Consider the following 15,096-nt stretch of genomic DNA (forward strand, 5'->3'; position numbering starts at 1 on the left):
AGTCTTTTTCTCATGGTGTGACCACAAACCCTTTTATTAAGTTCAGTGTTTGGGCCGCTGTAATTATAGAATCCTGCTTACGTCTGTGGTTGCCAGTAGGTGGCGCTATGACTATGAGTTAATATTGGCATGCAGATGTCCTAAAATCATGACAGTAATCAAGCATGTCAACTTTGGGACAGTTTTGACAAAGTACAGTTGAGTTACAACAGCTTGATGGATGATGGCGAACCATGTAAAATGGCCGCTACACCAAGTCCATGTTTGATGAATTCTAAACTTTTAATCACAAAGGTCTTTAGATTGTTCTGACCAAATTCTAAGCTGATCTGATTAATTACCTCGGACTAGTTCGTAGTACAGCACCTGGAAATGGGAAAAATACACGAGAAATTCATACAAAATTCAAAATGGCTGACTTCCGGTTGGGTTTAGAGCATGGACCCCTACGACTTTTTTTTAAATCCACGTGTGATACATCTGCTTACCAAATGTTATACATCTAGGTGAAACGTACTGCGAGGGCTGCATCGTCGAAATATTGTAGGGGGCGCTATCGAGCCGAGTTGCCACTCTGAAGCATTAAAATCACATCAGATAACTACATTCAGGATTTTAAATGTGTGTGACAAGTTTGATTTTATTTTGAGTATTTTTAGCCCCTCAAAAACACCTTTGTTTTTCATGGCGAGGAATGCGTTGCCACGGCAACGGCATTTCACGAAACAACAAGCTTTGAGTAACTTTTAATCACAAAGGTCTTTAGATTGTACTGACCAAATTCTAAGTTGATCTGATTAATTCCCTGGGAGGAGTTCGTTAAAGTAGAGCGCCTGGAAATTGAAAAAACGACACTAGAAATTCAGACTAAATTCAAAATGGCTGACTTCCGGTTGGGTTTAGGGCATGGCCCCAAGAGACTTTTATTTAAGTCCACATGTGATACATGTGCCTACCAAATTTTGTTAATCTATGTGAAACGTACTGCGAGGGCTGCTTCGTCGAAATTTTGTAGGGGGCGCTATTGAGCCGATTTAACACTCTGATTGAATAAAATCATATTATAGAACTACATTTTGGCCTTGTGATCTGTGTGTCAAGTTTGCTTGTGTTTTGAGCTTTTTTAACCTCTCCAAATGACCATCGTTTTTCACGGCGAAGACTGCGTTACCACGGCAACGGCGTTCGACGAAACATCAAAGCTTAGAGAACTGGCATTATGAACTTCTTACATTTGTGTGGAACAAATTTGATGTTGATCTGATTTTCCAACTTAGAGAAACAAGCCAAAGTATAAAGACTTTAACTTACTGTTGCCAGTAGGTGGCGCTATGACTATGATTCAAAATTGGCTTGCAGATGTCTTCAGGCCTGGAATTTATTCAAACATGTGAAATCTGGTAAAGATCTGATGATGCGGAGTCGAGTTACATCAGTTTATTCGTTCATGGCGAAGGATCGAAATTCGCAGAGCCGCCACGTCGCCACGCTTCGACAACTTCCTACAATTTTCACAATGAAGCATTATCAAGGTCTTAAGGCTTTTGTGACAACATTTGAGAGGGATCCGATTAATCTGTGAGCAGTAGGGTGTCAAAGTACACAACCTATGACTTCCTGTTGCCACTAGGTGGCGCTATTACTATGATTCAAAATTGTCATATACATGTGTTCAGGGTCAGGATGTTATGACATCTGAGAAATTTGGAGCAGATTAGGCAATGTACAGCCGAGTTACAACAACTTCCTGTTTCATGGCGAATGGTGTTTTTTTGCCGCCACGCCACGGACACATAGTTCGATAACTTTTTGATCTTTGAGTATATTTTCACTGCCAAGGTCTCAAGAGCATACTGACCAAATCTGAAGGCAATCGGGTTTAATCTCTAGGAGGAGTTCGTTAAAGTACGGCGCCTTGAAACGGTCCAAAAACGTCATAAAATTCAAAATGGCCGACTTCCTGTTTGGTTTAGGATATACCTCCTTTTGACTTTTTTGTACGTCCCATCACGTTCCACATACCTACCAAATTTCATACAGCTAGGTGAAACCCAAAGTTGGGGCTACTCTGTAGGGGGCGCTATCGAGCCAAAATGTCATGCCGCAGCTGGACACCCCAATAATACTGGAATTTTCACCACGATTGAATTTTGTGCCAAATTTCAAAAGATTCCCAGTGTCCCAAGCACCTCCTTTTTGCGATGAAACTGGTACGATAATAATAATAATAATAATAATAATAATAATAATAATAATAAAAAACATTAGAATAACAATAGGTCCTCCGCTCCGACTACGTCGGTGCTCGGGCCCTAATAATAAAAAATATTAGAATAACAATAAGTCCTCCGCTCCGACTACGTCGGTGCTCGGGCCCTAATAATAATAATAATAATAATAAAAAACATTACAATAACAATAGGTCCTCCGCTCCGACTACGTCGGTGCTCGGGCCCTAATAATAATAATAATAATAATAAAAAACATTAGAATAACAATAGGTCCTCCGCTCCGACTACGTCGGTGCTCGGGCCCTAATAATAATAATACCCCATAGAATTTCAATAGGGCCTTCGCTGGCCCGACGTTGTCGGTGGCTCGGGCCCTAATAATACCCCATACAATTTCAATATGGCCTTCGCTGGCCCGACGTTGTCGGTTGCTCGGGCCCTAATAATAATAAAACCCCTTAGAAACTCAATAGGGCCTTCGCTGGCCCGACGTTGTCGGTGGCTCGGGCCCTAATAATAAAAAACATTCGAATTTCAATAGGGCCTTCGCTGGCCCGACGTTGTCGGTGGCTCGGGCCCTAATAAAAACCAGTACAATTTCAATAGGGCCTTCGCTGGCCCGACGTTGTCGGTTGCTCGGGCCCTAATTAAAGCTGCAAGCAGCATTGATCGGGCCCTCGCAACTTTACGCATGTCGAGGGTACTGGAAGGACTCTGGGTGACGCAGCCATGCATTTCTGTGACCATCATACACTGCGTGCACGAGTTAGATGATATTTCCTGCATCAACCAGCAGCGTAGCAAGATCATGTTGCCAGGTCTTAAGCCTCAAATGTTTTGAGTGTACCTACGATCCAATCATAAATGTAAGCTTGTTAAGATCATTAAGAAAATGAATGTGCGTGAATGCGCTTCAGTGTTTGTAACATAACAGACTGTCAGTTCACTGGGATGGGGTTGAACTCCCTGCAGTGTCCTGCTGATTGTATTTGAACTTGCATGAAAGTTAACAGAACAGTAGTGTCATTTGCTTTTACTTGAACACTTTAATTTAACACTGTTTTAATTTTAAGCTCTTCTGTAACTTTAGGTTGTACTGTGAAGCATTCATTGTAACATTTAACCTGATTCATGTAGATGCTCTGGACAGATCATTTATACTAATGCCCACTGACATGGTTTGAGAACCACTGTTATCTAACTTTTGCTCTCCAAGCATCTTAGTTTGTACATATTTATATCAGAGAAGTCTTTCTCTCACGGTGTGCCCACAAACCCTTTTAATAAGTTCAGTGTTTGGGCCGCTGTAATTATAGAATCCTGCTTACGTCCGTGGTTGCCAGTAGGTGGCGCTATGACTATGAGTTAATATTGGCATGCAGAAGTCCTAAAATCATGACAGTAATCAAGTATGTCAAGTTTGGGACAGTTTTGACAAAGTACATTTGAGTTACAACAGCTTGATGGATGATGGCGAACCATGTAAAATGGCTGCTACACCAAGTCCATGTTGTTCAATGAAACCTCAAGCTTTTAGTAACTTTTAATCGCTCCGGTCTTTAGATTGTTCTGACCAAATTCTAAGCTCATCGGATTAATTCCCTAGGAGGATTTCGTAGTACAGCACCTGGAAATGGAAATCTCGTTGAAATATTGTAGGGGGGCACTATCGAGCCAATTTGCCACTCTGAACAAATAAAATCAGATTATATAACTACATTTTGGGCTTGTAATCTGTGTGCCAAGTTTGCTTATGTTTCGAGCATTTTTAGCCCCTCAAAATGTACTTCGTTTTTCACGGCGAAGACTGCGTCGCCACAGCAACGGCGTTCGACGAAACATCAAAAGCTTCATGAACTGGTATTATGAACTTCTTACATTTTTGTGTATTTGATCTGATTTACCTACTAAGAGAAACAAGCCAAGTATAGAGACTTTAACTTCCTGTTACCAGTAGTTGGCGCTATGACTATTATACATAATTGACCTGTGGATGTCTTCAGGACTGGAGTCTCATCAAACATGTGAAATATGGTAAAGATTTGATGATGTGGAGTCGAGTTACATCAGTTTATTTGTTCACGGCAAAGGATCGAGATTTGCCCAGCCGCCACATCACCGCCCTTCAACAAATTCTTACAATCTTCACAATGAAGCATTATCAAGGTCTTCAGACTTTTGAGAGGGATCTGATTAATCTGTGAGGAGCTATTACTATGATTCTAAATTGTCATATAGATGTGTTCTGAGTCAGGATGTTTTGACATATGAGAGATTTGGAGCAGATTAGAAAATGTACGGCCGAGTTATAACAACTTCCTTTTTCATGGCGAGTGGTGTTTTTTTGCCGCCGCGCCACGGATACATACTTTGATAACTTTTTGATCTTTGAGTAACTTTTAAAAGCCAAGCTCTCAAGAGCATACTGACCAAATGTGAAGTCAATCGGATCAAATCTCTGGGAGGAGTTTGTTAAAGTACGGCGCCTTGAAACGGTCAAAAAACGTCATAAAATTCAAAATGGCCGACTTCCTGTTTGGTTTAGTGAATAACTCCAAGAGGATTTGTTTGTACGTCCCATCACGTTACACATACTTACCAAATTTCATACAGCTAGGTGAAACCCAATGTTGGGGCTACTCAATAGGGGGCGCTATCGAGCCAATATTTCATACCGCAGCTGGATGCCCCAATCAGACTGCAATTTTCGCAAAAAACTGGCACCTCCTTTTTGCAACAAAACTGGCAAAGTAATAATAAACATTAGAATGAATAACAATAGGTCCTTCACCCCGACTACGTCGGTGCTCGGGCCCTAATGAAACAAAAAGACATACAAACAAAACAACATGAACTAAGGCACATCACAACCACACATTACACATATTACACAAGTGGTGATGAGAACAGGCAACATATTGCATGACCCTTCATCATACCAGTTTAGATTAGACTAGTAAACTAGTAAACTAGTAAAATAAGTGACGATTTTTAAACCTTCAGACAGAGCCAGGCTAGCTGTTTCCCTCCGTTTCCAGAATTGATGCTAAACTAAGCTAGCATAAAACGGTACTAATAAAAGGCAGTGATATGACAGTAGTATCAATCTTTTAATCAGAGCCTGTAAAAGACAATTATCTTGACAATATGCCATGATCAATAAATAACAGGCACAGTGAGCCCGGCGGTGGTTGTGGGAGGGGTACAGGAATACCGGCAATGGTAGAGGGAGGGGGAATTGGCTGGGACCGATGGGTGTTAAGCAGTGACGTGCGGTGAGGTTCGTGGCTGGTGAGGCACTGACACTACATAAGTCAGATTTACAAATATATGAACCCAATAGAGTAGCTTAAATCACCATTCAATTGGCAGCTTGCACATTGACTACTGGTTGTTTTTCATATCAGCATTATTTACACACACATAAGTAAGGTACATATTTGATCACACCGGGAGCGTGTGCGCCGCGATCTGCCCCACCGACCTGCCCCACCGGGAGTGTTTCAGAAGCAGAGCACCACCTGCGAAAAGCGTGAGATTCCGCGATAATCTGTGTAACAACCATGGATGTATAAAGAGAACAACAAACACATAAAAGGTTACTTTACCTGTCCAACGTTGAATTGCTGTTGATTTGGTCATATTTCCTTGTTTTTTGAAACATTTTTAAGCTTGGATATAGAATCTTACATTGTTGTGGTCAAAGCAAAATATAAGAAGAAGAAAAGTGTAGAAGAAGAGCAACGACAGAACAAGCATAAACCCGACCCGTGGGCTCTCGCCCGCCCTCTTCTTTGAGGCAGAGTAGTGTTTGCCTCCCCTGTGTGCTTTTTCACTGCGGTTTCTGTCAGATCAGCAACACTAAATATGTTCTACACATACGTGAAATACATTACCTATTATATGTAAAGAAAGGACATATAATAAAAGTGTCTACAAATATTACAGTGGTGACAAACAATGAGAAAGCAAAAGGTATGCGCTCAACCCAGTTAGTGAGGGATTGCGCAATCTGAGGTGAGGCACAGCTAGTCGTTGCCTCACCTCATGTGTCTTCTCTGTTTAAACAGGACATGCGCTAATTCAGCGAAAATGCTTGAAATGATTGGAATCATACAGAAATTACATTTATAGCACAGATCAGTAGAGAAATATTAATATTTATTTTATTTTAGCATTATTTGTTTTTTACTTTTCATGATGCCTCCCCTGACCGCACGTCCCTGGTGTTGAGGGAGGGGGGGTGGGCTGGGTCAAGGCTGCAGCCTCAGCCCAACAATCTACAAAAAGTTCCCAAATCCTTAAGATACAGTCGCAGCTAAACAATTCGCTGAGCGATTAGCTTTCATTGATTATCCTGTTCTTATGATCAAACTCGGTATGGCATCACTAACGGTACCTGCTCGGTCCCGATAACAGGAACCAGGGATCGGAGGGCATCCCTACTAATGACATTCTTGTTGCTTTGATAAAAAGATGGAGGTGCCCGTGTGATCTCTTCTCAAGCAGTGCACAAACGTTTCTTTGTTAACTTGAACTCCAAAGTGTAGAAATCAGCTGGCACCGATGCAATAAATCTGTGATACGAGAACCCAAGAAAACGTTAGCAGTTCAAACTGAAAAACCTGAAGCTGACTAACCAAGCTGTGGGACTCTCTTCTCTTCGTCGTGGCAGGACGACTACGTGGAGGCTCTGAGTAGGCTGCATCTCACTGTGACCCGGGCCTACAAGGTCAACCCGGAGATCAACTTCGAGGTGTTCATCCACAAAGTGGACGGCCTGTCAGACGACCACAAGATCGAGAAGCAGCGGGACATTCACAAGCGGGCCAACGATGACCTTGTAGATGCCAGCCTGGAACGCATACATCTGAGGTGGGCTTGGACTGCTTTTGGTTTCACAATTGAATAGATAGTGTATTGCAAGCTTTTATGAGCTTTTATGCTGCTAACATTTCACAAGAGCGTCAATATCCTCTGCTCCCGTGTTTTTATTCTCTAGATATTCAGAATGTGTCTCTTTATCCTGCTGCATAATATGTAGGGACATCCTGACTGGGACACTGCTTCTAAAACTTGAATGAATAGTTGGTGCTGGTGTTGATTCCATGCTGAAGACATCCCATAATATATTATAGTGTGATACTAAAGGCTACAAATAATACAGGGAAGCTCTTCCTTACTCATAGCTCTTCTAGTCTCACTTGGTGACTTAAAGTCACTGCATCTACTGACAAAACAGCACGGTTGAATTTCAGCTAGCATGCACATTTTTTTTCAGCCCAACATTGTTGACACCAGAGCTGCTAATACTGGTAGCAAGAGCAGCAAGCTGGCGGAGTGTGTAAGCTTGTGAAACAGACAGCAAAACTCGTTAAAGACACTTGGCTGAAATGAAACCAAGTTCCCGATGATGTCACTGCATCGAAGCAGAATCGTCCACATCTACATCAAAATGCATCTTGGGATCAAGAAATGTCCACACCTCTAAAAACAGTAGCTGACTATGACTGACACAATTTAACATGGCGACTGAAACACTAAATAAACAGGAATAAGTAGCGAGAGATTGCTGAATCTGGCCAATACACTAGTCAAAATGTTATTTAACTAAGGGGAGTGAAACTAAATATGCTATAACTTTAATATGCTAATTTTGCTTCTCTTTTCATTGTCTACAAGAATTGTAATCTTGGGACGGTAATATTATCTACAACTGTGTGTGATGACCTTGAAATGCTAATCTTTTGATCGGTGATTGTTTTTATCTGTCTGCATCTGCACAAAGCTAAAAAAAAAGATCAGATTGTAAAAGTTTGTCATTGAAATCCATTCTGATTCAGATCTTTCTCCCTGATATCTACAGCTTCTACTTAACCAGTATATACGATCACTCCATATTCGAGGCTTTCAGTAAAGTGGTCCAAAAGCTTATTCCACAGCTGCCCACGCTGGAAAACCTGCTCAACATCTTCATATCTGTGAGTAATCCAACCAGACTGACTCTGCACCTTTAAACCAAGCGGTGCTGCTGAATCAATTCATCTGAAAACTTAGACATCCTTTAGTTAAATCTCCACGGAAACATTACAACAGGGTGCTGCTGCTTTTCTACCACATTTTAACCTTTTAAAAACGAGGCCTATTTGCAGGCCTCAGCTCGAATAAAGATAAGAAATACCTAATTAATTGTATAAAAAAAAAAAAAAAAATTAAAAAAAAAAAAAAAAAAAAAACTTTTTTTATATATTTTTGAGATGAGAAAAATCATGGAACTATCAGAATACATGTTACTGGTTCACATAAGATAAGGATGGAACACAGCAGAACTTGGAAAACTCAAAAGCTCGATCTTGAAAAACAGCACTTTTAGGGTATTGTTTTTTGGAAAGTATGGGTATCCAAGACTTTTAATATGCTGGGCTCTTAGAACAACTGATATAGGCTCTATATACACAGCTATACATAGATACAGTGAAACATTTATGAAATATAGAGCATTTCAAATTAGAAAACTGATCAAATACTCCAAGATTTGAATAAAAAAGTATTTTTAAAATTCAAAAACACTCTATATCACTTCTATGTATCACTCATGATGTTCATTGAATCAATAGACCGAAGATTGGACCTTTTTTGAGTGTTTTAAGCTCTTTCTATGCCCTTTTTAGTTATTTAGTTTAAGGTCAAATCCTGCTTCGACTCTCTGTTCAGGGCTGTATCTCAGCCCCCCCTTCTCCGATTTTCACCATTGAGACATCCTTCGAACCGTAGGAGCCAATAGAATTGCCTGGAATTGAAAGCTAGATGATTGACAGCACTATTAGCCAATAAAGCTCAAAAAGGTCCAGCTCTGAAATCTGATTTGCTGAGCTTCCAACCCTCCCAAGAATCCGAGGAGTGTCGGAGAGACACGAATCGAACGGATTCACACGGAGCACCAGCAGCTGGACAAACATGCGTTGGAAGTACGGAGATATTCCATTTTTTCGCTGAGATTCGACCAAAAGTAAGTACAATATTCGATGAAAGCTGTGTGACTTTTTGTGTTCGAAGCTGAATATCTCTGCGATGGTTTACCGGGGAGAGAAATGGAAACTATGTCCGTAATCTCCGTCAGGCGCTCGTGCTTTTTCATGCTGCATGTTCGTAGGTAGCACGTTGCTAACGGAGTGTAGCAGCCTTTTTCTCCGGTCTGTCCCAGTCATATCGAGTATGATTTATGATATTTTGTTATTTGTTTGCTTGGCTGATGGGAGATGTGTTTGTCTCATGTAGAAGTGACCTAGTTCATGTTGTTCCCAGGACGCTGAGGTTTCTGCAGAACTATAACATCACTATATTCGTTCTTCGTGGGTTCTCTGCCAGTTACTTTTAACACAAAACTCTCTAAGTTTTGATGTACTCTGCGTCCAAATGGGGGACCCTCGGGTGTAGTTGTATTCGGCACATTGCAGTATAATGTGTTCTTTACATTCCACTCACTAGGTGGTAGTGCTGCACAACAGAACACTGGTTGCATTGCATCTAATTCCACCACTGATGTTTATATTCATACTGCAAAAAATACTACATGCATTAGTTCAGCACACTACTGTGGTTCTGTTGTAACTAGCCCTTAGAACCATACTGTATAAAATATTTGCAAACATCTTTTGATGCCATTTATTCAAAAACGTAAAAAAAAATTTTTTTAGGTGAAATCTTATTCCAGTGTCCATGTAATATGTATTTACTTTGGCTTCTTTTACTCTTTGTCCGTGTTGTGTACTGTCCCATGCAAATTCAAGTTACTGTGAGTAACCTTTAACTGGTTCTGAACCAGTATCAGTTTATACCTGATCCCCTATATCAACTACATCAGTAAAGAGACCATCAGAAAGAAGATTGTCTATTTCTATATAGTTATTCTTAATGCTCGTCATCGGTGCCACCGGGTCGGATTCTGGTTAAATCAGATGAGATCATGTAAGTTCAAACTCCTTTAGCTCAGACTCCAGCGGGGCCTCCAGCAGAGACCAGTCCACCGTGGACAGACGAAGATCCTCCAGCAGAGTCCAGTCCACCGTGGACAGACCCAGATCCAGCGTCTCCTCCTCCTCCTCCAGGAGCAGAGATTCTCTTTGCTGCTCTTCTGGTCCCCGCTGGGAGCCAACACCGACACCACACTGCTGGAGACCCAGGCCGTATTGCTGGGCCCCCTAGAGGGAAGGGAGACACGGGAGAACCAGAACAGAGAGGGGGCAGACTGCCAGACCCGGCTGTAGTAAAATGAGGTTTTCTAAAGGGAGTCTGGCGCTCAGAAACACTAGTCCAAAGGGACCGCCAAAATAATCATAAATTTAAGGTTCCTCATAATGGCTTTAAATGGCTATATGCTGTTACAGCATTTTTCATCAAATAGTAGTTTTCCTTGAAATGCTCATCCCTTATAGTCATTTGTTATTCACAGCTCTCTCTGGCCTTCTGGATTCATTGTGCCTTTTTCTACCGAAACAAGACAGTCCAAGAGAAAGTTTTCTATTTCTCATGGCATGAGTTTGTGTTATATTACAAGTGTGCTCTGTCCGCTGCCAAAGCAGCTAATTTCTCTCGTTGCGTCTCTCTCATCCTTTACGGCTCATCATTTTTTAGTTTTTGTTCTTCTATATAGATATAAAATAGATGAGATCAGATACAAAATGGGTTCCTCGTCTCCAGCTCGTTCTGTAAAACTGGCACACACATTTGGAGACTTTCTCTCTTGAAATGTTGTCTAAGCCTCCCAAAGCAACCAGCTGCCTCCTTCACCCCCTACCAGCTAAACCTTTTAATGATATCTGGCTTTTTCTTGGACCAATAACACTGAATATTATTCTTTTGTCACTTAGGACTGGCATTGTCCCACTAGCTTTAAGACTGCTGTGGTTAAACCTCTACTGAAAAATAATACACATTGACTATTCACGTACACTGGGCATGCGGGTGAGGCGGTGTAAACAGGGAGTAGATTGGTTGCTCAAAGCCGCTAACCGTGACTTCAGACAGCCGCTCCGTAGGTCTTATAACCCCGCTGGACACGCCTCGCTACAATAACAGCTGCATCCTATTACGTCGCTGTCAAGCGCCTTTCCCTGCAGGTGGCTAATTTGCAGACCCCCGCTCTCAGTAAACTATCAATGGATAAATCCAAAAAAAGAAAAGTCACGGAGGAAAATAGAGAGTTTAATTCTGCGTGGATGTATTAATTTGCTTTCACTGCCAACGATGCTGGCTTCCCTGTTTGATACGTGGCGAGAAATGTAATGTAAAAAGACACTTCCAGAACAAGCACACAGCATTTGCTGAAAAGTATCATGCTGGAGATGAGCGAAAAAGAGCGATTTCTCAACTGCTGCAGCAAACTGAGCAAGTTTCTTTCTCCTCTTCATGAGAGTTTGATATTAATATAACAATAGCAACAAAATGTCAAGAATTGTCTTTATTCTTCTTCTATATTTTCATAAATACAACAAACTATAGTTTTTGTGTATATAATATAACTATATATACAACTTTATAAGCTGTGATATCAAATAGCTTTTGCGGCTCCAGACAAAATTTATTTGGTGGAAAATAGGGCAAAATGGCTCTTTGGATAGTAAAGGTTGCCGACCCCTGACCCAGGGTGTCCTAATAATCATCGACCGGTCTCTAACCTCCCATTCCTCTCAAAAGTATCCCAGACAGTTTGTCTCAAAAACTTTGTGTGGCTCATCTCTCTTTAATTCCATCTTATCTCATCTGTTAATTTAAATTCATTGGAATACACTTTGTTTGTATTTGTCTTTTTCAGTTTCGTCCTTTCCTAACTTATAAAAGTGTGTATCAAAGAATAGTGAGGTTAGTGAAGCTGATTGTCAAAGCGCATGGTTTGTGTAGAGCAGGGGTGTCAAACTCATTTTCACTCTGGGCCACATCAGCATCATGGTCGCCCTCAAAGGGCCGGTTGTAACTGTAAGACTGTATAACTGTAACTACTCCCTAACATATTGTCAAATAACGGTCTCTGCATTTGATTATTGTTTATTCAAGTGTAAAAAGATTGTACTGTTATTATAATATAAATCCTTTTAATTTAGGGTTAAGAAACACACATTACTCTATCAAAGATCAAACTTTTAAAGAAAATAACAAAGACAAATATCATCAAACACAAATTATTACATTAACTTTGTTCAAAGCTATTTTTGTCCTCTCTCTGCAACACTAATGTTCCTCCCCGTCGTCGTCCCGTGCATACATCCAAGAGCTCCTCACTGACAGTCAAGTCTGCCTTCAGTTTCTTATAAACACTGATATATGTATGATGTATCCATGTTGTCTATGCTTTCATCAACAGCTAATGAAAAAGACAAGTGACTGCTCGTCTCTTTGGCTAGCTGTGTTGTTATAAATATATATATATATTCTTTTCTTCTTTTTTTTTGCTGCCGGATTCACGGGCCACATAAAATGACGTGGCGGGCCTTGAGTTTGACATGTCTGATGTAGAGGATAGTCCTCTCCCTGCCTGCAGGACTTGCACTTTGTGATGCTCCTCTTTGTCTCTGCCTTGTTTTCAGAACTCGGGCATTGAGAAGGCCTTCCTGTTTGACGTGGTCAGTAAGATTTACATCGCCACGGACAGCAGTCCGGTGGATATGCAGACATACGAGCTGTGCTGTGACATGATCGATGTGGTCATTGACATCTCCTGCATCTACGGGTAAGCCAACAGACACGCTCTACAAACCAGAGCAAGTTCTGTACCGTCACAAAACAGAAAACATTGCTGTAGCTCCATCAGAGATAGTGTTAGTCAGCCTCCTCAATGTCAAAAGAATGGAATTCATGGATTGAAAGTATTTTAAGTTGTTGGTCTTCAGTAACATTGAATGTGGCTTATATTTCTTTTTTCATATAAAGACATTCTGCTAGGACCGACACATACTATTTAATAGTTCAGTTATTAAATGATGCTATACTTATTAATGGCCATGCAATACATGTGTGTATATATTGGAGAATCAGCTGCCACTCAAGTTTCATTTACAAACAAGGTTTTATGATCTTCAAAATAAATGTTCAGCTTTGCGTCCTGAAAGGCCTGAAAGATGCTGAATTCCAAATTCAAAGAATATATGATTTAGGGATTGCCTCCACACGGCTCTCAACATGACGACGGCTGATGGTGGCTAGCATCTTTAGCTGCTAGCCACCAGCGTAACAGTGACAGTAGTGCTCTAATGGTATATATTGCCTTGTCGCTTAACCCCAACGCTCAGTACGTATCCGTGTCACATTTTGTATGACCAAATTTGAGGGATCCATGGAGAAAAACAAATGATTCAATCGATAAATATCCAATTTGTTCTATCTGCATGTCAGTCTGTACCCATTCACATAGCTTGCTGCCTCTCGGCCCTCCTGATTTGTGTAGATTCGTATTGTACTTACAGAGTAACTCTCAAATTTAGCTAGAACCCTCCCTTGATCAAGATGAAATGAAAAATGCCTTTTTAACCCTTTTAGATCACATTCACAGTCATTTTGCGCACCTATTTAATGATATTTCCAAAATAAATTACAAAAAGTCAATTTCTACCATTGTGATTTAAAAATACATCTTTTCTGTGTGTTTACGTAAGCTAGTGCAAACCAAGCAGCAACCTCCGGTTCTGAAAAGTGAAGTCAATAAATGTCTTAAACCTGCATTCTCTCTAGTGTCTATCAGGGGGCTACTCCTCTGGTTGTATAGAAGTCTATGAGAAAATAACTCTACTTCTCACTTGATTTATTACCTCAGTAAACATTGTAAACATAAGTTTATGGTCTCAATCTCTAGTTTCAAGTCTTCTTCAATACAGCATGATGTTCATTTAGTAAATTATGGTCCATTTAGAGTCAAATAGACCATAAAGAAGGGTATGCTTTAGGGCGGGGCTTACTGTGATAGCGTCTCTATGTCACTCCTCCACAGTCCAAATATGGTCTCTCCCGTTCAAAAAGCAAGATGGTGACGACCAAATTCCCAAACTCAAGGCTTCAAAAAGACAGTCCACAAATCAACGGGTGACGTCACGACGACTGCGTCCACTTCTTATACAGTCTATGCTATCAACCAATTTCAAACAATAAAATCATGGGGGTTCCACAAGGCTCAGTCCTGGGCCCCCTTCTCTTCTCGCTCTACACAACATCTCTGGGTTCTGTTATTCACTCGCATAACTTCTCTTACTATTATTATGCCGATGACACCCAGCTGGTCTTGTCATTTCCACCCCGGTGACACCCAAGTGGAGGCACGCATCGCTGCTTGCTTGGCTGACATCTCGAAGTGGATGACGACACACCACCTCAAGCTCAACCTGTACCAAACCGAGATACTGTTCCTCCCGGGGAGGAACAGTATCTCCTTTCTCCGTTCTCTACACTGGCTCCCTGTAAGAGCTTGCATCCAGTTTAAGACTTTGGTGCTAGCCTACAGGGCAGTGAAAGGAACAGCTCCTTCCTATCTCCAAGCCATGGTCAAGCCTTACACCCCCGCCCGACCACTTCGCTGCCTTGGGGCGATTGGTTGCCCTGTCGCTCAGAGGTCCATGCGGCCGATTGACCCGGTCATAGCTTTTTTCTGTCCTGGCCCCACAATGGTGCAATGAACTCCCCACTGACGTCAGGACAGCAGACTCGCTGCCCATCTTTCAGCGCAGGCTGAAAACTCACCTCTTCAAGAAGTACTACCCTGAGCCTTCCACTCAGCACTTATCTGAGTATATAATCACACTAGTTTGTTGTACTTATTGTATTTATTTATTTCTGCACTGTACTTTTGCTCTGTTTCATGCTCTTAGATGCTTGTATAAGC

General features: G+C 41.2%; 1 protein-coding gene across 2 annotated transcripts in view; it reads left to right on the forward strand.

The window, feature by feature from the left end:
* rragd (ras-related GTP binding D) overlaps positions 1-15,096 on the forward strand; it is a 58,946-nt gene that overhangs the window by 15,871 nt on the left and 27,979 nt on the right. For both annotated transcript variants that reach the window (XM_068717777.1, XM_068717778.1), the window contains exons 3-5: positions 6,907-7,106; positions 8,098-8,212; positions 12,815-12,957. In XM_068717777.1, the coding sequence (XP_068573878.1) occupies positions 6,907-7,106; positions 8,098-8,212; positions 12,815-12,957 (458 nt within the window). The remainder of the gene's footprint in view (positions 1-6,906; positions 7,107-8,097; positions 8,213-12,814; positions 12,958-15,096) is intronic.

Source organism: Cebidichthys violaceus, unplaced genomic scaffold, assembly GCF_023349555.1.
Source record: "Cebidichthys violaceus isolate CVI_PGR_0920_01 unplaced genomic scaffold, fCebVio1.0.p SCAF_22, whole genome shotgun sequence".
In the NCBI taxonomy this organism is placed as follows: Eukaryota; Metazoa; Chordata; class Actinopteri; order Perciformes; family Stichaeidae; genus Cebidichthys; species Cebidichthys violaceus.